At 45.4% G+C, this 24,728-nt stretch overlaps 1 protein-coding gene across 1 annotated transcript in view; it reads right to left on the bottom strand.

The window, feature by feature from the left end:
* Positions 1 to 21,967, bottom strand: part of LOC311141412 (alpha-tectorin) — a gene marked incomplete at its 3' end in the record, with an annotated part of 35,505 nt that extends 13,538 nt beyond the window's left edge. Inside the window, exons 1-18 of the mRNA XM_084176735.1 lie at positions 21,913 to 21,967; positions 21,711 to 21,734; positions 14,901 to 15,022; positions 13,511 to 13,789; positions 13,244 to 13,339; positions 12,564 to 12,717; positions 11,918 to 12,318; positions 9,924 to 10,503; positions 9,222 to 9,805; positions 8,307 to 8,877; positions 4,549 to 5,150; positions 3,929 to 4,086; positions 3,259 to 3,659; positions 2,538 to 2,734; positions 1,762 to 2,160; positions 1,144 to 1,427; positions 350 to 621; positions 9 to 128 (exon numbers count right to left, since the gene is read on the bottom strand). Of these exons, the coding sequence (XP_084032861.1) occupies positions 9 to 128; positions 350 to 621; positions 1,144 to 1,427; positions 1,762 to 2,160; positions 2,538 to 2,734; positions 3,259 to 3,659; positions 3,929 to 4,086; positions 4,549 to 5,150; positions 8,307 to 8,877; positions 9,222 to 9,805; positions 9,924 to 10,503; positions 11,918 to 12,318; positions 12,564 to 12,717; positions 13,244 to 13,339; positions 13,511 to 13,789; positions 14,901 to 15,022; positions 21,711 to 21,734; positions 21,913 to 21,958 (5,290 nt within the window). The 5' untranslated portion in view covers positions 21,959 to 21,967. The remainder of the gene's footprint in view (positions 1 to 8; positions 129 to 349; positions 622 to 1,143; positions 1,428 to 1,761; positions 2,161 to 2,537; positions 2,735 to 3,258; positions 3,660 to 3,928; positions 4,087 to 4,548; positions 5,151 to 8,306; positions 8,878 to 9,221; positions 9,806 to 9,923; positions 10,504 to 11,917; positions 12,319 to 12,563; positions 12,718 to 13,243; positions 13,340 to 13,510; positions 13,790 to 14,900; positions 15,023 to 21,710; positions 21,735 to 21,912) is intronic.
* Between the last annotated feature and the right edge of the window lie 2,761 nt (positions 21,968 to 24,728).

The raw sequence follows: 24,728 nt of genomic DNA on the forward strand, positions 1-24,728 counted from the left end.
AGTCTTACCGTAGCTTTCGTTGTTGGGCCGATGGTGGTTCTCATCACAGAAACAGCCGTAGATGCCGTCCTGATCCCCACACCACTCATCATCAGTACAGTCCAGATCATCGCAGGGGTCCGACTCCGCTAGAGAGAGAGAGAGGGAGGGAGGGAGGGAAGGAAGGAGGGAGAGAGTGATGGAGAAAGAGAGAGGGGAGAGAGGGACAATATGGCAACAGTTACTACTACTGGGTTAACTAGATATAGTATGGACAGACATTTGGAAAAGAACACTAAGGCCTACTAACTGCCAATTTATCCATCTTTCCACTTAGACAAAATGCCCCCAAAGACACCCAGACACTCACCACACAGCAGACCCGCGCGCCATTCTGGGATATCAAGACCCAGGACGGAGCAGGCCGCCTCATAGGCCGCCACGGCGGAACACAGCATCCCATTGGCTGGAGTGTATAGGCAAAGGTCGTAGACACAGGAAGTGAAGTAGGGCTGGGGGTCAGAGTGCAGGTGGCAGGCGCTGAAGGGGCCGCTAGTGTTGGTGATGATGCTACACTGGTCACTGTATTCCACACTGAAGGGACAGTCGTCTCCTCCTCCTCTGTTATCAGAAGCCCCACATCTGGAAAAGGACACGTAGAAGAGTTAGTTAGTTATTTACTTGGTGAGTGAGTGGCTACATTCCGATTCTGTACCCTTCTCCGACTAGTGTGAGGAATATGGTTGAAACTCCCTCCAGCCATGCTTGCACCAATCCAATGCTTTTAAATACATGAGGGCGAGTAAACGAGTGCACACTTCTGGAGTAGGGTAGAGAGTCGGAAGGCAGCCAGTGAGTGACTGAGGTCAGTGAGTGAGTGTATGAATAAGTATAGTACTTTATTATCTGTTAGGAAATAAGGAAAACATTGCAGGAGAATAACAGTCACTGTACTGTACAATCATCTAATCCCTTGTGTTTCCGTTATGGATAAAAGTATGTATTTTCATTCTGCTAATAACTTTGCTTCCGAATAATCTGCTTATGTTTTTTATGAAATTATACATACATACTATGGAATATTTTGAATAAACTGAATTTCAATAGAGGTTGTTTCCCCAGAAGCCTTAGTTGTTTCAAAGCCTGACAACAACAGCAGCTCACCCTGGCCGGCTAGTGTCTGCCTTCCAACCGTCACCAAAGTCGTTGTCACTCCGCGCCGGCGTGCCGTTGGGCAGGACTTTGTCATCTTCCGGGTCACCGTTGAGGTTGCCACACATCCCGCACACCGCACCGTGGTGGCTCTGGCCCAACCTGACCAGCAGGGTGCTCCGGCCGTCAAACTGGACCATCAGGTCACTGGAGTTGAGCATCACGAAGCCTCGCTCAGACACCACTCTGGCGACGGAGCCGATGGAGGAGGGGATAGCGACCTCGCTCCCGTCCACCTGACCGAGAGAAAAGGGGGAATGTCGGGAAGGGATTTGAGGTTATTGGAAAAGACCTCAGGCCTAGACTTGACTAGTTTGATAGATTTTTGACGACAAAGAGACCTCAAGAAGCTTTTGTACTTGTAATCAAGAAAATAAGTAATTATCGGTAGAGTGAACAATGCAAAAGCATGAGGGCAAAAACTTGTGGTTGAAGAAGGCTTGGCGACTACCATCTTAAAGGGCTTTATAATAAAAGTCTCATACCATTGCTAAAAACGGACAGATTTGCACCTAACTAGTCATATTTTCATCAACTATAAGTGTGTTATTTGGATTTTAGTGCATTTACCGTCACTCTCTTGCTCTGTCCAATGGAGACATGGGTCTCCTCCCCTCCATGGGACAGCCACACATCCACCAGCGACACAAACGAGACAAGATTGTTGCCACGGTGACGGTTGGTGGCCACCACACGGAACGTGAGGCCATTAATGGACTGGTTGGAACAGGTCCTAGCGATGTCATAGGAGCAGGTGCCCTGGAAATGGGCCACGGCCCCGTCAAAAGTGATATAATGGGGGTCGCCCCAGACCGTGCAAGTGGACAAGGCGTCGAAGCAGCCCAGGTGGCCATTTTTTATGGTGCACTCCTGGGTGGGGGTGCAGGATGTGGCAGAGCAGCGGAGGTCATTGGGGCCGTAGCACTCACAGTGTTGTGAGCAGCCTTGGGTCCAGAAAGACTCACTAACCTGAAGTACACAAAACAGTGTGGATGAGATGCAAAATATAGGCTACAGTACACCATGTTCATATAACAATGTCTCTACAGGTACACCTAGCTATTTAAAATTATAAAGGGATTAAATTAAAGATAAAACACTTGCATTGCATGTGCACAATTATTTACTTGATCTTGACTTCTGCTCAAATGGGAGAAAGTGCAGATGTAGTTGAGACACAATGAACTGAAAGACTGTTGTCTTATATTTCTGTAACTCAATATGCAGGCAGGAAATACTCAGATCCATCAAGAAAGTCGTTGCGGTGTCATCCTTGATCCTTACTCTACATACAACGCAGAGTGAAACCTGTTCCACAGGCATAAACTATGGGATGAGTAACTCACATCGTAGTAGAAGCCGTCGTACTGGCAGCCACAGTGCTCTACTGGGACACAGTGCCCCGCGCTCCTGAGGTAACCGTCGTCACAGAAACATCCCTCGGAGCAGCTCTGCTCGCAGCTGACATCAATGCTGCTGACACACGTGTGCCCACAGTCTGTTCCACAAAGCTCATAGTGGCTATTTGCTGGACACTCAATACCTGCAAATGCAGAGAGAGAGAGAGAGAGAGAATGAGAAAATCACCTGGAGACTACGTAAAGTCATACAGTTGCAATCACTGAAAAGATTCCACACTGCGTGACGTTGGCATAACAATTGTTACAATGCGGGGTTAACTGCACCGTCTTAAGTGTTGAACTTATGTGATACTTTAAAATATGTGTGATATTTTATTGTCCCCAATGTACATGAGATAAATACCAGACGTTCTACACATTTGTTGATGTGAAAGCTTCACAACTTGCGACTTTGTTATTAAAACTTACGCGATTGTCTTGCAATGTTAGAATACAATCAAACTTGCAATTGTGCATGAAGTACATGCTTCAGAAAAAAACTTGAACACATGAAACTGTATGAGGCTTTTCACTCTACAAAAAAATCAGAATGACGTGTATACAGTACTGTATGAGGTCCTGGGTCCTACCGTATTACCACAAAGGTTACACCACAGAATGTTAGTTTCTATCTACCAATCTAAAGTGAAGACAATTTGTCACTCACTGCAGGTGGTGTTCTGTCTCCAGGGGTAGATCCTGACGTTGGTTGACTGACAGGTGCTCACATAAGTCTGGATAGCCCTGCAAAGAACATCCTGCTCTCTGTTCCCCGACAGACACACGTCAAACACACAGTTGCTGAAGTAGGGCTCAGGGTCCACCTGGCCGTGGCAGAAGCTCAGGGGTCCGTCAACAGCCCTGATGACCTCACACCGGGCGCGGGCGGGACTCGGGTTGTGGCATTGTGGACAGGAGGCTCCGCAGCCATCGCTGCAGGTGTAGTTGCCCTCCACCTTCCAGGAATTCCCGAACTGGGAGGGAGTGGACGCCAACGTTCCGGAGGGGGTGAGGAAGTCATCATTGCGATTGCCGTTAAAGTTTCCGCACAGGCCACACGTCATTCCGCTGTTATAATGATAATAATGATACAGTGCATCACAGATACAAGAAATAACTGTTTAAAGCGGTTAAAAACTAACATTTCCATTGTTAGGTTTTATTATGTACTTTAGGCAGAGTTGGGGTCAATTTAGTTTTCTGAATTGACCACAACCCTGACTTAAGAATTTTAAACATCAATCTGTTTATAAGACAAATTATTTGTGCACTGATTGCAGAGATCATAATGGTTTTACATTCGACCCCACTACCACCGATATGTACCTAACACACACCTGTAGTTGGAGGGGACAGAGATAGACACCACACTCGAGCCGTCGTAACTGACACTCAGGCCGAAATCGGAGTTGACAAACGTGCGGAGTCCACTCGCGTAGATGGACACCCGTCCACCATGCAAGAGGATAGGCAGGTTGCTGGTCACGCCATCAATCTGAAAGACAATCAAAGTAATCTGTCTTTCGACCTGTTTTCTGTCCACCTCCATTGTTTACAATGTGGAAGAACAACAGCAATAGTATTTCTCAATGTTGTTCATCATCATCTCTGCTATTTGTCGAATAGATGATGAATTTAATCAACAGAGATGTGGTAGATAACGTTTTGTATTCCCCATGGCCATGATAACACCTGAAGTGAATACCTATTAATTTCATCATGCCTTTGTTCAAGTATTTCTGTGGTAACAGGTTGCTAGTCTGGGTAAAAAGACATGGTACTCTTTAAAAAAAAGAAGATAACACTAAAAAATGGGCCGCAACTACGATATGTTTCAGTTCATAGTACTATCTTTTAAAAAAGCTAATGCGTTTCGGAAAAAGAGTACCACAAACTGAAAAATGTCATATGACCGTAGGCTTAGTCTTTATCAAAGCTCAAGTTTTTTTTACCTTACCTGTACCACTCCACGCCTCTCCCTGGAGATGTGTACCCAGTGGCCCCACACATTGACAAACACCTCGGCTGTGATGGAAACTGTCAACCCGTTCCATGGCTCATTCCTGGCCTCCACCAGAAAATGCTGCAGCCCTCCTGTGGCATTACCACACAGGGTTGCTAGGACATAGCGGCAGGTGCCCTGGAAATCGAATAGCTCCCCATCAAATGTGAGGTAGTGGGGGTCTCCAGAGGCAGAGCAGGTGCCTTGGGGGTTGGGGTGGCAGCCGTACTCACCCCCCACCACACGGCAGGACTCCTGGGTGGTGCAGGCATATGGGGTGCAGCGGACTGCTCCAGTGGTGCCGTTACAGGTGCATAGGCTCTGGCACTCTTCGCCTTCCCAGAAGCGCTCACCGCCTTGGCGGTAACGTCCCTGGTGGTGGCATCCGCAGGCCACTGGCGGAACGCATTGATTGGCGCTGAGTAGGAAGCCATCGTTGCACTGGCATCCCTCCTGGCAAGCAGTTACACAGAGGAAGGGGAAGGAGAGGCTAGGGCAGGAGGCGGGACAGGAAGTGCCACACAGCTCGTAGTGGCTGTTGGGGGGACAGGTTTGTTCTGAGGGGGGAAAAAAGTGGATTTCATTGAAGAACCCTTTCACACACAACACTAACATAATACCATTAATAGGCTATAGCAATACATTAAAGCTGAAACATATCATGATTGCACACATGTATTATGGCTGAATCTCAAACTGAACACTTTGCCCCTAAGCCCTTTATTGATTGGCCACTTACTGTTGTGTACTATAGTGATCACTCGGTTCTGCAATTGTTTTGGCCATAATTTGCAATGAGACGATGCACACTCGACGTCCCAACTGCCACTTATCAATATTCCAAAATTCTAAAACCATTTGTGAGCATTGTCTTTGCTGTCTTGTAGCATGACTGAACCTGTCTTGTAGCATGACTCACTTGCTATGAAACACGGGCACTGGGGACTTGTGGCAGACACAGATACTCCGATAGACAGTAAGAAAGTTGTAAAAACGACATCTCTTTACAGTGCAAGTACTGTATAACGTTTGCCAGAGATTTCATCAGCTGGTTTTAGCTTGTTGTAGCCTGCCTGCTGCTAGCTAGATTCATTGACAAACACAGGGATGGAGTTTTAACTAGCACTAGTTAAGGATATTGGGCACTGCACTGATAAACAGCGGGTAGCCTGTCAGTTATTTACAATAGTTTGACAGCTTGCTGTTCCCAGCAGTCAGTCCATTCTTCAGCATGTTTACAAAGCCCCTATCGCTACGTTGTAACGTTGGGTCAGCTAAATGCACAGCACAGCAGCACACTAGGTACTGTACTGACTCGGGGCAGAGCAAGCTGTTTGCTAATTAATTAAAACCCGTTCATTGTGATAAAATAATGTTAATACAGTAGCTAGGTAACTAGCTAGTTTGCTTATGGAAGGAGCATTGTATTTAGTGCAGGGGTTAAAGCAACAAACAAACAAATCCCATGACAGAAACTTAAGTCGATCACAGATCGATTGTCTGGGGCCAAGTTAACCTCCCCTTTTATGTAAGAAAGTCATGACCATCATGCTTTTAGGGAAAGAGGATAATTTTTTACATGTATTAAACTGTGAGTTTGACCAATTCCAGTCCCCTTACTTAGGGGGTCCGGGATCCTCCCCGGGATAATTTTAATGTAAAAGGACTGAAAAGCACAGTTTTGGTGACTTTTTGAGAGCGCATTCTACTCCAAAATGAATGAAAAGAAAATTATGCTGACACCATCTAAAATATAATTTCCACTTCCAGAAATAAGCCCAATAACATATTGGTGAAAATTTGGTTTAAATTATTTTAAGATATTGGACCATGCATATAGCCAATAAGCATGATCACCTGTAGCCCAACTGATGTGGCATAGTGGCTATACATAAATAGGCTGAAGCATGGGGTTGCCTATCTGTATTTACCCCATTGGACACAACATCCTGATTTTTATTCTTATCAATTCTTATTATTTTATTATAAATATATAAATAATTATTCATTATTATTCACTCTATTTTTTTGGTTTCTACTACGAAGTAGGTCATTGCCCTTATAAAACGCCATTGGCCTTTAAGAGCTCTGCTGTTGCGCTGCTGTGCCTAAACCATGCTTGAAACTCTGGTTGAAACTGCATTTGTTAAACAATGCCACTCGTGCAATTGAAGGAGTAGAGAAAAGAACGTGGTATCAATGGAAAACTTGGATTCATCGTTTTTAACAATGGCCAAAACTGCTTTCAAAAGCGTTTTCCCGTGATTGCATTAAGAATTGTTGGCAAATGACCGCTTTTCAGAATACATGTTTCCCTCCCTATGGATTTCGCAACTTGAATGCACCATATTTATCTCATGTAGAACACACAACAACAAGCTGACTAGGTAAAAAAAAAAAAAATCCTGAGTGGCGCAGTGGTCTAAGGCACTGCATCGCAGTGCTAACTGTGCCACTAGAAATCCTGGTTCAAATCCAGGCCCTGTCGCAGCCGGCCGCGACCGGGAGACTCATGGGCGGCGCACAATTGGCCCAGCGTCGTCCAGGGTAGGGGAGGGAATGGCCGGCAGGGATGTAGCTCAGTTGATCGAGCATGGTGTTTGCAATGCCAGGGTTGTGGGTTTGATTCCCACGGGGGGCCAGTATAAAAAATATATATATATATATGTAATCACTAACTGTAAGTCGCTCTGGATAAGAGCGTCTGCTAAATGACTAAAATGTAATTAGGTACACTATTCTACTATGGGGTTGTCTGATTTTGTTTTAATAACAACATTACATGGCACTGGAAAGTTGCATCCTGAGTAATAAAGTATAGGCTTTGAATTACTTTGCCAGCAGCTACAGTAGGCTACACACCGCTGTTTGAATTGAGCACTGCTGTGCGCATTATAGACTATTGTTAGGGATTATTCCCTTCTTCTGAACATAGGAGTGTAAGCAACGATCATGCATGTCAGTTCAGCGCAAATATTTCGAAGAACAGACATGCTTCTGTATTAGGCTATGTCATCTCCAAACCCAATCCCACTGATATGTTTTATTGCGGATCTACACTGATCTCAAAAACGACCTCTACAGAATCCATCAGTGACCCATGATTTAGTGTAGCACTAGCTGGTTGGTTAGTTTCTCTTACGTTTCATATGAAGTGACTGGCTCAGGCTTAGCTAACACGTTAATAATAGACAAGCTTCAGAAATACATGAAACTCCTTAGCTAAATGTAAAACCGTGCGACTAAGACCTCCTCCAAATCAAACTTCAAAATTAATTACAGATTTCTTGATTTATCTTGATTTTTTCAGACTATTTTTGAGGGCGACGTAATGGTGACTGTTGTTGCTAGGTAACATGCTAAGATTCATGGGAAGAAGTTGCTGCCAAGGGCACTGAGTCGGAATAGGATGTCCACTCGATAAACAGGCTTCCGAAGGGCAAAGGGCGCAGTGAGATTGACCTGATTGAACGCTCATATTGAGCGATTGAGTGATCGAAGTGCTCAAAGTGTTCAGTTTGAGATTCAGACTAAATGTATTATGCCCGTCAATGCTAGTTTTCTATACTTAATTATACTATACTATACTTATTATACTATACTGGCGTTGAAGGGAATAATACGTATGCATGAACCAGTTCGTGATACTTGTGTATTTTAATGTAGGGGTTCAGCTGACGTGCAGCGTATGGAATATTGCTACAGGTACTCACCACAATCAGTGACATCCCTCCAGTTTCCCACTGTGATGCCACTCTGTTGGCACATGAGGGCGTAACCACGAAGAGCCTCACACAGGACTCCTGGAGCCCCACCTGCTTCAGTCAAATCCTCCACACACTCTTCCACCCGCTCCCAAGGGTCCACCCTGCTCTGGCACAAAGAGAACGGCCCACCAGGCGAAGCCATGAGGCCACATGACTGGTTGGAATTGTAAACAGTGGTGTTCTGTCCAATTTGTGGCAGCACCCTATTTTCCGTTTCCACACAGTGTGCCGAGAGGGACCCGTCCCGCCAACTGTCTCCAAAGAGTTGCGAGTTGTTGACCAGAATGCCGTTTGGGGTTTGAAAGTCATCATGCCTGTGGCCGTTGTAGTTGCCACACAGGCCACCGAGGGAGCTGTTGTAGGTGCCTGGTGTGGTGACCCGGACCAAGTGAGGCCAGTCAATTTGGACGGTGACACCAAAGGAGGTGTAGAGGACGATGCTGTTGACACTGCTGTGGAAGACCTGGATGTGGCCGGACTCGGTGCTAAAGGGAACTTGGATCAACTGACCGTTCACCTATGGTGGGATTCAAGGGTATCAATTCAACGGTAGAGCATAGGAAATGTGGGATTTGAGATTTGACAAAAAACTGGTGAGTTAAAGGAATTTGTAATTTGGGTGAACTAATTAAATCTCTCTCCCAGTAAAGTCTTTAAAATATTTGTATATTAAAAAAATTGTATATATTTAAAATATATTAATGAAATCATACAGCCGGGAGACAAAAACAAAATCTGATATATCTGATACATTTGAGCAATGTCTGTGACTCATTTGAGCAATGTCATGACTCGTTCCATACACTTTGTGGTTGGCAAGTTATCTGTAGTTACATTGCATTACTGAGGAATGGCACTGACCTGCACTCTGCTCCCACCTCCCATCTCAATGTACACCTGCGTCCCCACCGCCTCAAATTTCAGCAACTGGGTGAAACCCTGCTGGCCTCTGGGTACTTTCTCTGCCGTCACCACAAAGTGAGTGTGGGGGGACCACCCCATGACCCTGGCCAGGATCAGCCCACAAGCCCCGGGGTACTGGAAGGTCACTCCGTCAAAAGTGCGATAGGACCTGGGTCCTTCCACCCAGCAGGTGGCGTAGCTGGTTGGTCTGCAGCCCCTCTCCCCATCCTCCACCCTGCAGGCCTCTAGTTCTCCACACCCATGGGAATAACAGGTCATGGAACCAAGGCTGCAGCTGCAACGCCTGCCGCAGTCCTGGTCCAGTATGACGGTCGCTCCCGAGCTGTAGTAGCGGTTCTCGAAGGTGCAGCCACACTGGGCGAGGGGTACGCACTCCCCAGCGCTCAGGACATAACCAAGGTTACAGATACAGCTCTCCTGGGAGGGGAGGGGGCAGCCGTGGGAGGCATTGAGGTTGCTGCAGGTGGCAGGACAGCTTGTGCCCTGGGACTCAAAGTGACTGTTGGCTGGGCAGGAGATTTCTGATGGAATACAATGAAAAGAGAAATGGTGAAAATATATGCTAGTTGAATTTTTGTGATGCAATTCGGGGGAACAGAGACCATAGTTACAAGATTGATTGGCACATACAGTACATACCACAGAAGCCTTGCCTCCTCCATAATCCCGGCTGTATGCCATGCTGTTGGCACTGGGTGGCATACACGCTGAGGGACTGGCACAGGATGGGCTGGTACCCTCCCCCCACGCACTGATCATAGACGCAGCTCTCCTCATAGGTCTGGGGGGGCAGCTGGTCGTGGCATGGGGCGAACGGTCCAGACGGGTCCTGGAGGATACCGCAGTGGGCTGTGTTGCCATAGAGGCTCCTCTGGGAGGTAGTGCACAAGGCACAGTCCAACCCAGCACACAGGACCCTCTCACAGGCCGGGTCGTCATCCCCAGGCGCCTGCCAGCTATTGGCAAAGTCAACGTCGGAGGTCAGGATCTGTCCCGTGCGAGAGCGGAAGTCATCCTCGCGTTGGTTGTTGAAGGTTCCACACAGACCGCAGGTGGCGTTGAAGTAGTTGAAAGGTACGCTGATTCTGACATAGTGGTTGGCGTCATACGTCACCAGCAGGCCAAAATCGGTGCTGACCGCCAGGGAGAAACCAGACTGGTAGACCTGGATGGTGCCATTACGAAGGGAGAATGGGGTGGAGGCAAAGCTTCCGTTGACCTGGATGCGCAGAGTAGAAATCACAACATTGAGGGGTATGAGTGAGAAGGACATAATTAGAACACTACAGTACTGCACTATATATACAAAAGTATTTGGACACCCCTTCAAATTAGTGGATTCGGCTATTTCAGCCATACCTGTTGCTGACAGGTGTATAAAATTGAGCACACAGCCATGCAATCTCCATAGACAAACATTGGCAATAGAATGGCCTTAATGAAGAGCTCAGTGACTTTCAACGTGGAACCGTCATAGGATGCCACCTTTCCAACAAGTCAGTTTGTCAAATTTCTGCCCTGCTAGAGCTGCCCCGGTCAACTGTAAGCACTGTTATTGTGAACGTCTAGGAGCAACAACGGCTCAGCCGCGAAGTGGAATGCCACAGAAGCTCACAGAACGGGACCACCGAGTGCTGAAGCACGCAGCGTGTAAAAATTGTCTGTCCTCGGTTGCAATACTTACTCCAAACTGCCTCTGGAAGCAATGTCAGCACAATAACTGTTCGTCAGGAGCTTCATGAAATGGGTTTCCATGGCCGAGCAGCCACACACAAGCCTAAGATCACCATGCGCAATGCCAAGCGTTGGCTGGAGTGGTGTAAAGCTTGCTGCCATTGGACTCTGGAGCAGTGGAAGTGATGAATCACGCTTCACCATCTGGCAGTCTGATGGACGAATCTGGGTTTGGCAGATGCCAGGAGAATGCTACCTTCCCGAATGCATAGTTCCAACTGTAAAGTTTGGTGGAGGAGTAATAATGGTCTGGGGCTGTTTTTCATGGTTCGGGCTAGGCCCCTTAGTACCAGTGAAGATCAATCTTAACACTACAGCATACAATGACATTCTAGACAATTCTGTGTATCCAACTTTGTGGCAACAGTTTGGGGAAGGCCCTTTCCTGTTTCAGCATGACAATGTCCCCATGCACAAAGTGAGGTCCATACAGAAATGGTTTGTCGAGATCAGTGTGGAAGAACTTGACTTGCCTGCACAGAGCCCTTACCTCAACCCCATCAAACACCTTTGGGATGAATTGGAACGCCGACGACCTCATTAATGCTCTTATGGCTGAATGGAAGCAAGTCCTTGCAGCAATGTTCCAATATCTAGTGGAAAGCCTTCCCAGAAGAGTGGAGGCTGTTATAGCAGCAAAGGGGGGACCAACTCCATATTAATGCCTATGATTTTGGAATGAGATTATTCAATGAGCAGGTGTCCACATACTTTTGGTCATGTAGCGTATATCATAAAAGTAAAAAATTACTTCCTACAGCATTACAAAGAGACAATTCAGTGAAGTGCAAGTTAACAATTTTGTCAACTATGTGCAGTGCAATGTGAAATCAACAGTAATAAACATCAACCATGCCTGAGCGACAAAGAAACTCAGTTACATTGGTACCGGCACTGACCTTTGCTTCAGCTTGGTGACCTTTGAGCAGCTCTATCTCCTCGTCGTAAACAGATACCCTCACCAGACGGGTCCAGGACACCTGGGTGCTACCACGGTTCTCGTTCTTTCCCTCTACACGGTAGTAGGGCAGTCCACGGCCACACTCCTCTGACAGGACATAGGTGCAGGTGCCCTGGAAGTGGAACACGCTTCCGTCAAAGGTGTAGTAGTGGGGGTCGCCGGAAACAGTGCAGGTGCTGCGTTCAATCGTTTGGCAGGAGAACCGGAAGGCGTCGGGTTGACAGATTTGGGAAAAGGAGCAAGGTTGGCTCTGGCACTGAAGGCCTGTACTGGTGCAGGTGCACCTCTGTCTGCAGCTGTTGTCACTCCAGAAGGAGTCATACAACTGGACAGGAGAACCTGAAAGAAAGTAATAGAAAATGTTTAATGCAGCCAGTGTTATGGGGTAAGGACAGAAGCCTGGACAAGATGTAATTCATTTAATTTAAACCTAGGCAAAGTCTCTCGGCAACATTATGCGCAACCTTTGAAAATGTTGTCACTTTTTTTTAAAAATCTTGTTTATTTTGGAAAAGAACAGTAATTCTTAACACAAACCAAAATAATGGGGCTCCTATGTTTTGTATTTATATTGTTGTTCTCACCATTGAAAGTACAGCCTCTTGATCCATGGTCTGTGCGGAAGGCCCAGCGACCTGCAACATTGACGTTGCTGGTGTAGCTGAAAGTTGTAAAATTGCTTTGAAATGATCCAGGGATCGAGAAGTGGTAGATGGAGTTGATTGTATCATAGCCAGCCTAGTAAAAAAATAGACACAAATGTATTTAAAAAATGGAAGAGATGAAAAATCAAATTTACATCACCAGGCAATATATTTTTGTTGTTGTTGTTGTTGCAGAAATGCCTTCTTGAACATGTACTTGTATGGGATCAGTAAATATTGAGTTTAGCCAAGGAGAAAGCACTGAGCTATATATGGAGAAAGACAGGATCCTTTCTGGCTAGCCGTGATTGGCTGAGACAATGGAGAGGTTGACCATGCTGACGGTTGGCCATGCCAACATGTGAATTCTGGGTGTGAACGATGCTGAATGATCGTAAACAAAGAAGCCCTCTCTAGCACTCAAAATCTTTCAAGGGTATTTGCTCCTACTTGTCTCCTAAGTGGGATAACACGTTTATCAACTTTTAAAGCAGCATGACTTTCCCATGCTTCCTCCAATCACAGTGAATCAATTACAATTTTGGAGATCTGAATCTGCATTTTTGTACATACGCCCCCTTTGGGATAGACCGTCACAATTATGCATTTATTCTTCTGACCTGAATGCTGCGTTGTGCTGGTGCAATCTGCCCATAGTTCATCAGGACAAAAGAGAATGGGACACCAGCAATCAGAACCACTTGGAAGGTTGTTTCCTTATATTAAGGAAATGAGAGAAAGATTTTAAGACATAGCCTACTGTATAATGTAACAATCTTGCCCACCATAAGACATCCCATGTAATTTCTATTTCATATCATTGCTTCATAGGTGTTGTATCGATTGCCTTTACAATAAGGATAACTTTTGCTAGCAAAAAGTCTTACTGTTCCTGAATTGGGGAAGTAGGCCACCCTATCCCACGTAGCGATGAAGACCAAATTAGCAGAGAAGGCTAGGTTTGGGAAGTACTGATTGATGTCTTGTGTGGCCTGTTGAAGAACACTACCGCTGGTGTACTGCTGGTAATAGATGTTACCATTCTCTCGGTTGTCCAAATCGGTCCAAAATGGAGCTATGAGATCTATTGTGGAATGTGCAGGAAAACTGTATGGTGTGTAGCTGGACCATGCTTGGTTGAATGTCAGGTGTCCGTTGTTGTTAACCTTAAATGAAATTAGTTCATTGAAAAATGGCAAATGGTTACACAATTATTTTGTTTATTTGTACTGTACAACAGAACAGGTTTTGAATTGCTTATAGGAGTAGTTCAGGCTTTCACAACTTGATGTTAGATGGTTCCTCACCCTGAAAGTAGTCTATGGATCAGGAGAAACTGTGTTTTGTATACATTTCCACACTATGAGGTTAGGATAATACTGTGAAATTGTGAAAATTATGATAATGCCCTTCTAGTGTGAGAGCTGTTTGAAAAGACCACTTGAAATTTCACCCTGTTTTGATGGGATGGAGTTTTGGTCTGCCTGGTGACATCACCAGGTGGTCAATTAGTTAATAGACCAATAAGAAAGAGAGTTCAAAACCTCTCTGCCAATAAGAGCTAGTTTTCCGCGCCCCACTCACACCACTCCCAGACAATCCTAGCAAAATTCTTGCTTGAGAACTTGCTCTTTCCTAAAAAGCTTTTTTGTTTACAATTTTAATTGAAAACAAGCACAGTAAGGTACTCAATTGTTACCCAGAACAATGTATATTGAGATAAAAACGGCTGCATTGGACTTTTAAAAAGGCCAAATCACCTTTCAGTAACATTAAACCAAATATTAATATTTGAGTTGATTTCAGATTATGTAGACTTTGAAAAACTAAAACATGCTCACATGCCCCTATCACCAAATATTGTTAGCTTGTGATGGCTATAGTTAGCTGAAGTTTGTAGCAGCAAAAAAAACAAAAAAAAACAAAACATGGATTACAGTTTCTCCTGGCCCAGAGACTACTTTCAGGGTGAGAAACCATCTAATATCAAGTTGTAAAATCTTGAACTACTCCAGGAGGCATCCCAGCATAATTTCTGGGGACATGCAACATCTTAACAGCATATTCTGATTGTAAAGTGGTTTACTGGTTGAACAGACATCATAGAACCAGATTACATTCAGGTAAACAATGGCATCTTGATTTTTCACAACCAGTATTCAACCTGACCAGCAAAATAAGTCATAACACATTGCATACAGTTTTGCCTGCTGGGATATTCAAAATACACAACAGGTTTCATGCAACAGAGATAAATAAATATAAATTTCTACCCACATATATCTGGTTGTACGTGTTTCCAAAATAGACAAATTGCCGCTGCAGGGGTATAAGAGGGGAACTTCCATCATCTGATCTGGAATTCATGGTGTCTCCAGCCCCAAATGGATAGAGTGGTCCTGAGATGAACAAAATGCCCCTCTATCATAAAAACGTAATTATCCAGCCATATTTGGCCACACTGGCAATTATTTCAGGTGAGTTATTCCATTACCAATCAGTCAATCAGTCATTGCAGATTGCTGATTTCAGGTTAGCAAAGAGGACCAACAATAAGCCAAGATAACTATACATTTTTTATTAGTATTAATATTTGGTTTCACAAAGCATTCCTAATTGTATTTTGTCTGGTAGGAATCTAAGAAATCTTTGGAGGAATTATTGAAGTGTGATTAAATCACTCAGAAGTCTGGTTCTTTCACTTTTTAAATGCATGTGCCAATCAACAGAAATGGCCTCACTGGTTGGCAACAAGCAATGCAGACAATAAAGAGGAAATATTTCAGCCTGATAGCATTATAATTGTAATTCCCTTCTCCCGGCTGCCAATCACCGTTCTCTGAAGCACCTCTCACTCACATGGCTCTCTCAGATACAGTGCATTCGGAAAGTATTCAGACCCCCTTGACTTTTTCCAAATGTTGTTACGTTACAGCCTTATTCTAAAATGGATTAAATGGTATGTTTTTCTTATCAATCTACACACAATACCCCATGATGACAAAATAAAAACAGGTTTTTAGAAATTTTTGCAAATGTATTCAAAATAAAAACTGAAAAATGACATTTACATAAGTATTCAGACCCTTTACTCAGTACTTTGTTGAAGCACCTTTGGCAGCGATTACAGCCTCAAGTCTTCTTGTGTATGACGCTACATGCTTGGCACACCTGTATTTGGGGAGTTTCTCCCATTGTTCTGTGCAGATCCTTTCAAGCTCTGTCAGGTTGGATGGGGAGCGTCACTGCACAGCTATTTTCAGGTCTCTCCAGAGATGTTCGATTAGGTTCAAGTCCCGGCTCTGGCTGGGCCACTCAAGGACATTCAGAGACTTGTCCTGAAGCCACTCCTGCGTTGTCTTGGCTGTGTGCTTAGGGTCGTTGTCCTGTTGGAAGGTGAACTTTCGCCCCAGAGAATCTTGTTTCTCATTGTCTGAGAGTCCTTTAGGTGCCTTTTGGCAAACTCCAAGTGGGCTGTCATGTGCCTTTTACTGAGGAGTGGCTTCCGTCTGGCCACTCTACCATAAAGGCCTGATTGGTGGAGTGCTGCAGAGATGGTTGTCCTTCTGGAAGTTTATCCCATCTCCACAGAGGAACTCTGGAGCTCTGTCAGAGTGACCCCTTCTCTGTCAGAGTGACCATCGGGTTCTTGTTCACCTTCCTAACCAAGGCCCTTCTCCCCCGATTGCTCAGTTTGGCCGGGCGGCCAGCTCTAGGAAGAGTCTTGGTTTTGGTACACTTCCCCAGATCTGTGCCTTGACACAATCCTGTCTCGGAGCTCTACGAACAATTCATTCGACCTCATGGCTTGGTTTTTGCTCTGACATGCACTGTCAGGTATTATATATATATTTTTTAAATATATATACAGTGGGGAGAACAAGTATTTGATACACTGCCGATTATGCAGGTTTTCCTACTTACAAAGCATGTAGAGGTCTGTCATTTTTATCATAGGTACACATCAACTGTGAGAGACGGAATCTAAAACAAAAATCAAGAAAATCACATTGTATCATTTTTAATTAATTATTTTGCATTTTATTGCATGACATAAGTATTTGATCACCTACCAACCAGTAAGAATTCCTGCTCTCACAGACCTGTTAGTTTTTCTTTAAGAAGCCCTCCTGTTCTCCACTCATTACCTGTATTAACTGCACCTGTTTGAACTCGTTACCTGTATAAAATACACCTGTCCACACACTCAATCAAACAGACTCCAACCTCTCCAACCTTTCCACAATGGCCAAGACCAGAGAGCTGTGGACATCAGGGATAAAATTGTAGACCTGCACAAGGCTGGGATGGTCTACTGGACAATAGGCAAGCAGCTTGGTGAGAAGGCAACAACTGTTGGCGCAATTATTAGAAAATGATGGCATGGCGGTCAATCACCCTCGGTCTGGGGCTCCATGCAAGATCTCACCTCGTGGGGCCTTAATGATCATGAGGAAGGTGAGGGATCAGCCCAGAACTACACGGCAGGACCTGGTCAATGACCTGAAGAGAGCTGGGACCACAGTCTCAAAGAAAACCATTAATAACACACTACGCCGTCATGGATTAAAATCCTGCAGTGCACGCAAGGTCCCCCTGCTCAAGCCAGCGCATGTCCAGGCCCGTCTGAAGTTTGTCAATGACCATCTGGATGATCCAGAGGAGGAATTGGAGAAGGTCATGTGGTCTGATGAGACAAAAATATAGCTTTTTGGTCTAAACTCCACTCGCCGTGTTTGGAGGAAGAAGAAGGATGAGTACAACCCCAAGAACACCATCCCAACCGTGAAGCATGGAGGTGGAAACATCATTCTTTGTGGATGCTTTTCTGCAATGGGGACAGGACGACTGCACCGTATTGAGGGGAGGATGGATGGGGCCATGTATCGCGAGATCTTTCCAACAACCTCCTTCCCTCTGTAAGAGCATTGAAGATGGGTCGTGGCTGGGTCTTCCAGCATGACAACGACCCGAAACACACAGCCAGGGCAACTAAGGAGTGGCTCCGTAAGAAGCATCTCAAGGTCCTGGAGTGGCCTAGCCAGTCTCCAGACCTGAACCCAATAGAAAATCTTTGGAGGGAGCTGAAAGTCCGGATTGCCCAGCGACAGCCCCGAAACCTGAAGGATCTGGAGAAGGTCTGTATGGAGGAGTGGGCCAAAATCCCTGCTGCAGTGTGTGCAAACCTGGTCAAGACCTACAGGAAATGTATGATCTCTGTAATTGCAAACAAAGGTTTCTGTACCAAATATTAAGTTCTGCTTTTCTGATGTATCAAATACTTATGTCATGCAATAAAATGCAAATTAATTACTTAAAAATCATACAATGTGATTTTCTGGATTTTTGTTTTAGATTCCGTCTCTCACAGTTGAAGTGTACCTATGATAAAAATTACAGACCTCTACATGCTTTGTAAGTAGGAAAACCTGCAAAATCGGCAGTTTATCAAATACTTGTTCTCCCCACTGTATACATTTGCAAAAGTTTCATAAAACCTGTTTTTGCTTTGCTTTGTCATTATGGGATATTGTGTGTAGATTGATGAGAATATTTTATTTAATCAATTTTAGTATAAGGCTGTAAGGTAACAAAATGTGGAAAAAGTGAAGGGGTCTGAATACTTGAGAATGACACAAATATTAATTTTCACAAAGTCTGCTGCCTCAGTTTTTATGATGGCAATTTGCATATACTCCAGAATGTTATGAAGAGTGATCAGATGAATTGCAATTAATTGCAAAGTGATAACTAAGTGGCTCAGGGAACAAAACATCGACATTTTGGGTCCATGGCCAGGAAACTCCCCAGACCTTAATCCCATTTAGAACTTGTGGTCAATCCTCAAGAGGCGAGTGGACAAACAAAAACCCACAAATTCTGACAAACTCCAAGCATTGATTATGCAAGAATGGGCTGCCATCAGTCAGGATGTGGCCCAGAAGTTAATTGACAGCATGCCATGGCGGATTGCAGAGGTCTTGAAAAAGAAGGGTCAACACTGCAAATATTGACTCTTTGCATAAACTTTATGTAATTGTCAATAAAAGCCTTTGACACTTATGGAATGCTTGTAATTATACTTCAGTATACCATAGTAACATCTGACAAAAATATCTAAAAACACTGAAGCAGCAAACTTTGTGAAGACCAATACTTGTGTCATACTCAAAACTTTGGACCACGACTGTACTGTCCTGCAAATTACCTAAAGGCCCACATATTTCCAGGAAGTCATGCCTTCTTGGCAGTCTTCCAGCTATGTTTCCTGGCAAGATTAGGAATGTGTCACAACAAGTGGTGTGTTACGCGAAGTGATGCTTGTTCTTTTGACAGGTTATTTCTAATTGTTGAGATTAAAATCTTTGACAAGAGCAAGTTGGCCAAATGGGTTGGGCAAGTAAACAAAAGCATTGCAGTTCCTTGTCAGGGGACATGTAATACCATTTAATGAACAACTGCTATTTACATTTACATTTTTAGTCATTTAGCAGACGCTCTTATCCAGAGCGACTTACAGTTAGTGAGTGCATACATTATAATTTTTTCATACTGGCCCCCCGTGGGAATCAAACCCACAACCCTGCCGTTGCAAACGCCATGCTCCACCAATTGAGCTACATCCCTGCCGGCCATTCCCTCCCCTACCCTGGACGACGCTGGGCCAATTGTGCGCCGCCCCATGGGTCTCCCGTTCGCGGCCGGCTACGACAGAGCCTGGATTCGAACCAGGATCTCTAGTGGCACAGCTAGCACTGCGATGCAGTGCCTTAGACCACTGCGCCACTCGGGAGTAGCGCAGTGCTATAACATATTAGTTGAGGGATGGGGCTGGAGAAATGTGTCACACCCTGCTCAGTTTCACCTGTCTTTGTGCTTATCTCCACCCCCCTCCAGGGGTTGCCCATCTTCCCCATTATCCCCTGTGCATTTATACCTGTGTTCTCTGTTTGTCTATTGACAGTTCGTCTTGTCTTGTCAGGTCTTACCAGCGTGCTTTCCAGTCTTCCTGTTTTCTCAAGTTTCTGTTTCCTAGTTTCCCCGGTTCTGACCAATCTGCCTGCCCTGACTCCGAACCTGCCTGCCGTTCTGTACCTGCCTGCGCTGACCCCGAGCCTGCCTGCAGTTCTGTACCTTACTGACTCTGCCCTGGATTACGGACCTTTGCCTGCCCTTGACCTGTCTTTTGCCTGCCCCCTGTTTGGTTATCTGTGATTCTAGCTGTCTGCATCTGGGTCTTATCCTGAGTTCTGATAAAATGTAACCATGCTCAAAATAATAGACCGAGCTATGGATGCAAGGACTGACCATCCATGAGATCAAAAGTATAATTTTAACTATGCTTTGAGGCTATATATTTATTTTTACAATTATATTGTTTACAAACAATGGAGTAAAACAAGCTTATATGTTGGGTTCTGGTGGGGTAAGACAGTTGAACTAAGCTCATGAGGTATTTAAAAGTTACTGTATATTCTTTAAGAATCAATGGGTATATATTATTATTTTAAAAGTAAAAAAAATGGATCTACCAATCACAGATTTCCCTTTTAATATACATTGGTAAATAGTGATAAGTAATTGTGTAAAATATTTGTATATATGATAATTACTACACAAATATGAGTTTCTTGACAAAGTGGAAACAAATCCTGACGTAGCTATTCTCAGTGTAATGTAAGGCATGCCAGTAACCGGAGGGTCGCCTGTTCAAATCCAAGCGCAGACTTGGGAGAATCAAGTAGAGAGTGGGCTGGCAACTAAAGGGCAAGGCTCTAAACTGCTCCAGGGGCACTACACTGCGGCTGACCCTGTCATCCAACTCAGGGCCGTGCAACGACCTTTATGGGGGGCAAGTGCTCAAACAACAAAAAGGGTACCCCAAAAAAAGAAAATCCAGCAACCTCGGTCACAGACTCGTTAAGCAATTATTACAAAAACAGAAGAAAGCAGCACAATCTTATGAGTAAAGTATTTAGCAAAACTATTTTGCTATATATCATATATCATGTCACTACTCTGGTTTCCAGATCATACGGCCTACTTGTGCCTGCAGAATGCTCGTTGCCAGCCAGGTAGCTCTGTTCTTCCTCATAAATATCATAATAAAATCCCATAATATTGAAGGCAGTGCGTTTTTTCAGCTGCTTATCTTTAGACATACAGCCAGTAGCCACCCAAACTAGGCCTATCTGAAATATGAAAATGATCCATGAAATCGGCAGGTAGCCAGCCTATTGTTCTTGAAGATGAGTCGGTAGTAGATAGGCTAAACTGTATTTTATATGGATGATAAACATAAGCCTACTCTGTTTTTGAACTGGAGGAAATGAAACAAGTTCTTTCAATAAAAGTAGGTCATTCTATCTGAAGATTTTAGAACTCCTGCACTGTCTCGTCACATGGATTTGGTCTTATTGCTGTAGCAGCCCAGTAACCACGACAAGGAAACCGACAGTCGCAGCAACGGTCAACAGTCATTCCACCGGAGTATAAACTAAATATAGTTTTGACCAGCGACACTTGTCACATTGAAAGGTGCTTTACCCCAATGATCTACATACCAAGTATAAACTGGCCTTTTACTCTATCACATGCATTGTCTGCACCTTGTCATAATGGATTTTGTCAAATAAAAATAATCATGATAATGACGAAGTGTGCAGAGACAGCATTCTGCACATTCAACCTTCTCTTACTGAAGCAAATTTTGACTCAATCTTTATTATTTTCTTACCTTGACAGGAGTTATGTGACCAAAAAAGGATTAAAACAGTTATGTTCCAAAACCTTTAATTCAAAGTCAAACACAGATTTTCTTGAGTGATATTGTTGCAATATAAGTCTAATGGAAGTGTGTGAGCTATTGACTATTCATACATGAAGTAAACTATGACATTGTAGGCATAGATTACTTCACAGGGCATTCTATAGAGCTTGTATAAACAATCTAACACAGTCGCATAACTCCACTCAAGGTAAGAAAACAATTACGATTGGATCATCATTTTGAGAAAGTATCCCTTTAAGGGAATTGTTTGTTTTGCTAAGTGGGTTGAAATCAGTTATTAGACATGGTAAACTCACCAGAAACAGCATTGGTCACCCTACCTGTTGAGATACGAAAGATAAAATGTTTACACAAGGGAAATTAATATGGAAAAATATGTTGGGTTTATAGCCTTAAAGACTAAATATAAGTGGGGACAAAGGAAAGAATATATTTAATATGTGCAATTCAATACAAGTTTTTCTCATCAGCTTCATACTGAGAAGAGACAATACTTACTCATCATCAACAAAAGCAGGACAAAAAGCATGGTTTGATTCCCCATTGTCACTAGCTCCTTGGGCAAGAGAATTCAAATCTATGAGAAAATATAATAATCATCATTACCATAATCGTCAGAAACCATTAATATTATTATCCCATCCTTAAAGTTGATTTCATGTACATTCTACATTTTGTATTGAGGAGCTCACCTGTTTCTGTGCATTCACCCTCTCATGTATGTGGTACAGTTGGACACTAGGCTTAAATACTGTTCATTTCTGTGGTGGAATGCAACTTGATCGAAAGCTCTACAAACCGGTTGTCTCATCATTTACAATAATTCACTGAGGATTCCTGTCAAACATTTGCGTGACACAGGCAAAAACTAATTGCTTCCTCATATATGTCTTGTATGAGAACAAAGGCTTTCTTGCAAGATTTCTTTTTGGCAGACTAAAGCCTAGCCTTGGTTTCTCAAATGACTGCCTCGCCTGGTTCACCAACTACTTCTCAGATAGAGTTCAATGTGTCAAATCGGAGGGCCTGTTGTCTGGACCTATGGCAGTCTCTATGGGGGTGCCACAGGGTTCAATTCTTGGGCCGACTCTTTTCTCCGTGTATATCAATGATGTCGCTCTTGCTCAGATCCACCTCTACGCAGACGACAACATTTTGTATACATCTGGCCCTGTTAACAAACCTCCAAACGAGCTTCAATGCCAAACAACACTCCTTCAGTAGCCTCCAACTGCTCTTAAACACTAGTAAAACTAAATGCATGCTCTTCAACCGAACGCTGCTTGCACCCGCCCACCCGACTAGAATCACTACTCTCGACGGGTCTGACCTAGAGTATGTGGACAACTACAAATACCTAGGTGTCTGGTTAGACTGTAAACTCTCCTTCCAGACTCACATTAATAATCTCCAATACAAAGTTAAATCTAGAATCGGTTTCCTATTTCGCAACAAAGCCTCCTTCACTCATGCTGCCAAACATGCCCTCGTAAAACTGACTATCCTACCGATCCTTGACTTCGGCGATGTCATTTACAAAATAGCCTCCAACACTCTACTCAGCAAATTGGATGTAGTCCATAACAGTGCCATACAGTATGCGCTCCAGCAGGTATATCTCACTGGTCATCCCCAAAGCCAACACCTCCTTTGGCCGCCATTACTTCCAGTTCTCTGCTGCCAATGACTGGAACAAATTGCAAAAGTCTCTGAAGCTGGAGACACTTATCTCCCTCGCTAACTTTATGCATCAGTTGTCAGAGCACCTTACCGATCACTGCACCTGTACACAGCCTGTCACGCCCTGTCTCTGGGGACTCTTTAAGGTTGAGCCAGGGTGCTAGTTTATATGTTTAGTTTTCTAGGTTTCTGTTCTAGATCGTTGTATTTCTATGTTGGCCAGGGTGGTTCCCAATCAGAGGCAGCTGATTCTCGTTGTCTCTGATTGGGAACCATACTTAGGCAGCCTGTTGGCACTTTTGTATTGTGGGATCTTGTTCCGTGTATGGTTTGTGTCTGTTACCTAGGACTTCACGTATCGTTTTGTTGTTTTGTTTCGTGTGGTGAATCAAATAAAAGTATGTTCACTCATCACGCTGCGCCTTGGTCCACTCATTATGACGATCGTGACAGAAGATCCCACCTCGACTGGATCAAGCAGCGTGACGAGGAGAGAGGATGGACTTGGGAGGAGATGAGTGCGAGTCTGGCAAGAGGGATGGAGGCCTTGAGCACGGGGGAGAGACAAGCCCAATACATTTTTAGGGGGGGGGGGCTCACACCGTGGACGGCGAGGCAGCGGGAGGCCACGATAGAGCGGTTCGGCAGGTTTGCAGAGGAGGCCGCCAGGTTACGGGGCCACTGGCCACGAGGGAGAAGGAGAGTGTAGATGGCACGGCGAGAGGTACTGGGGTGTGTTACCAGTCCGGTCCGGCCCGTTCCTGATCCCCGCACAAGGCCAGTGGTGTGTGTTCCCAGTACGGTCCGGCCTGTTCCTGTCCCTCGCACCAAGCCTGTGGTGCGCGTCGCCAGCCCAGTCCGGCCTGTTCCTGCTCCCCGCACCAAGCCTGTGGTGCGCGTCGCCAGCCCGGTCCGGCCTTTTCCTGCTCCCCGCACCAAGCCTGTGGTGCGCGTCGCCAGCCCGGTCCGGCCTGTTCCTGCTCCCCGCATCAAGCCAGTGGTGCGCGTCGCCAGCCCGGTCCGGCCTGTTCCTGCTCCCCACACCAAGCCCATGGTGCGCGTCGCCAGCCCGGTCCGGCCTGTCCCTGCTCCCCGCACCAAGCCCATGGTGCGCGTCGCCAGCCCGGTCCGGCCTGTTCCTACTCCCCGCACCAAGCCTGGTGTGCGCGTCGCCCGCCCGGTCCGGCCTGTTCCTGTCCCTCGCACCAAGCCCATGGTGCGCGTCGCCAGCCCGGTCCGGCCTGTTCCTGCTCCCCGCACCAAGTCAGTGGTGCGTGTCGTCAGCCCGGTCCGGCCCGTTCCTGCTTCCCGCACCAAGCCAGTGGTGCGCGTCGTCTGCCCGGTCCGGCCCGTTCCCGCTCCCCGCCAGTGGTGCGCATCGTCAGTCCGGCACGGTCCGTGCCTGTTCCACCTGTGCCTGGTCCGGCACCGGTCAGCTGCTCCACGCCGGAGCCAGAGCAATCCGCTCCACCGGTGTTCAGTCCAGCTCCGGCCAGCAGGGCCAGACCACGAGGGTGAGAGAGAGAGTGGTGGTCACGCCCGGAGCCGGATCCGCCTCCGAGGCGGAATGCCCACCCGGCCCCTCCCCTGTTGGGTTTAGTTGGCGCGGTCGCAGTCCGCGCCTTTGGGGGGGG

The sequence above is a fragment of the Coregonus lavaretus genome (genome assembly GCF_964263955.1).
Source record: "Coregonus lavaretus genome assembly, chromosome: 1".
Taxonomy (NCBI): domain Eukaryota; kingdom Metazoa; phylum Chordata; class Actinopteri; order Salmoniformes; family Salmonidae; genus Coregonus; species Coregonus lavaretus.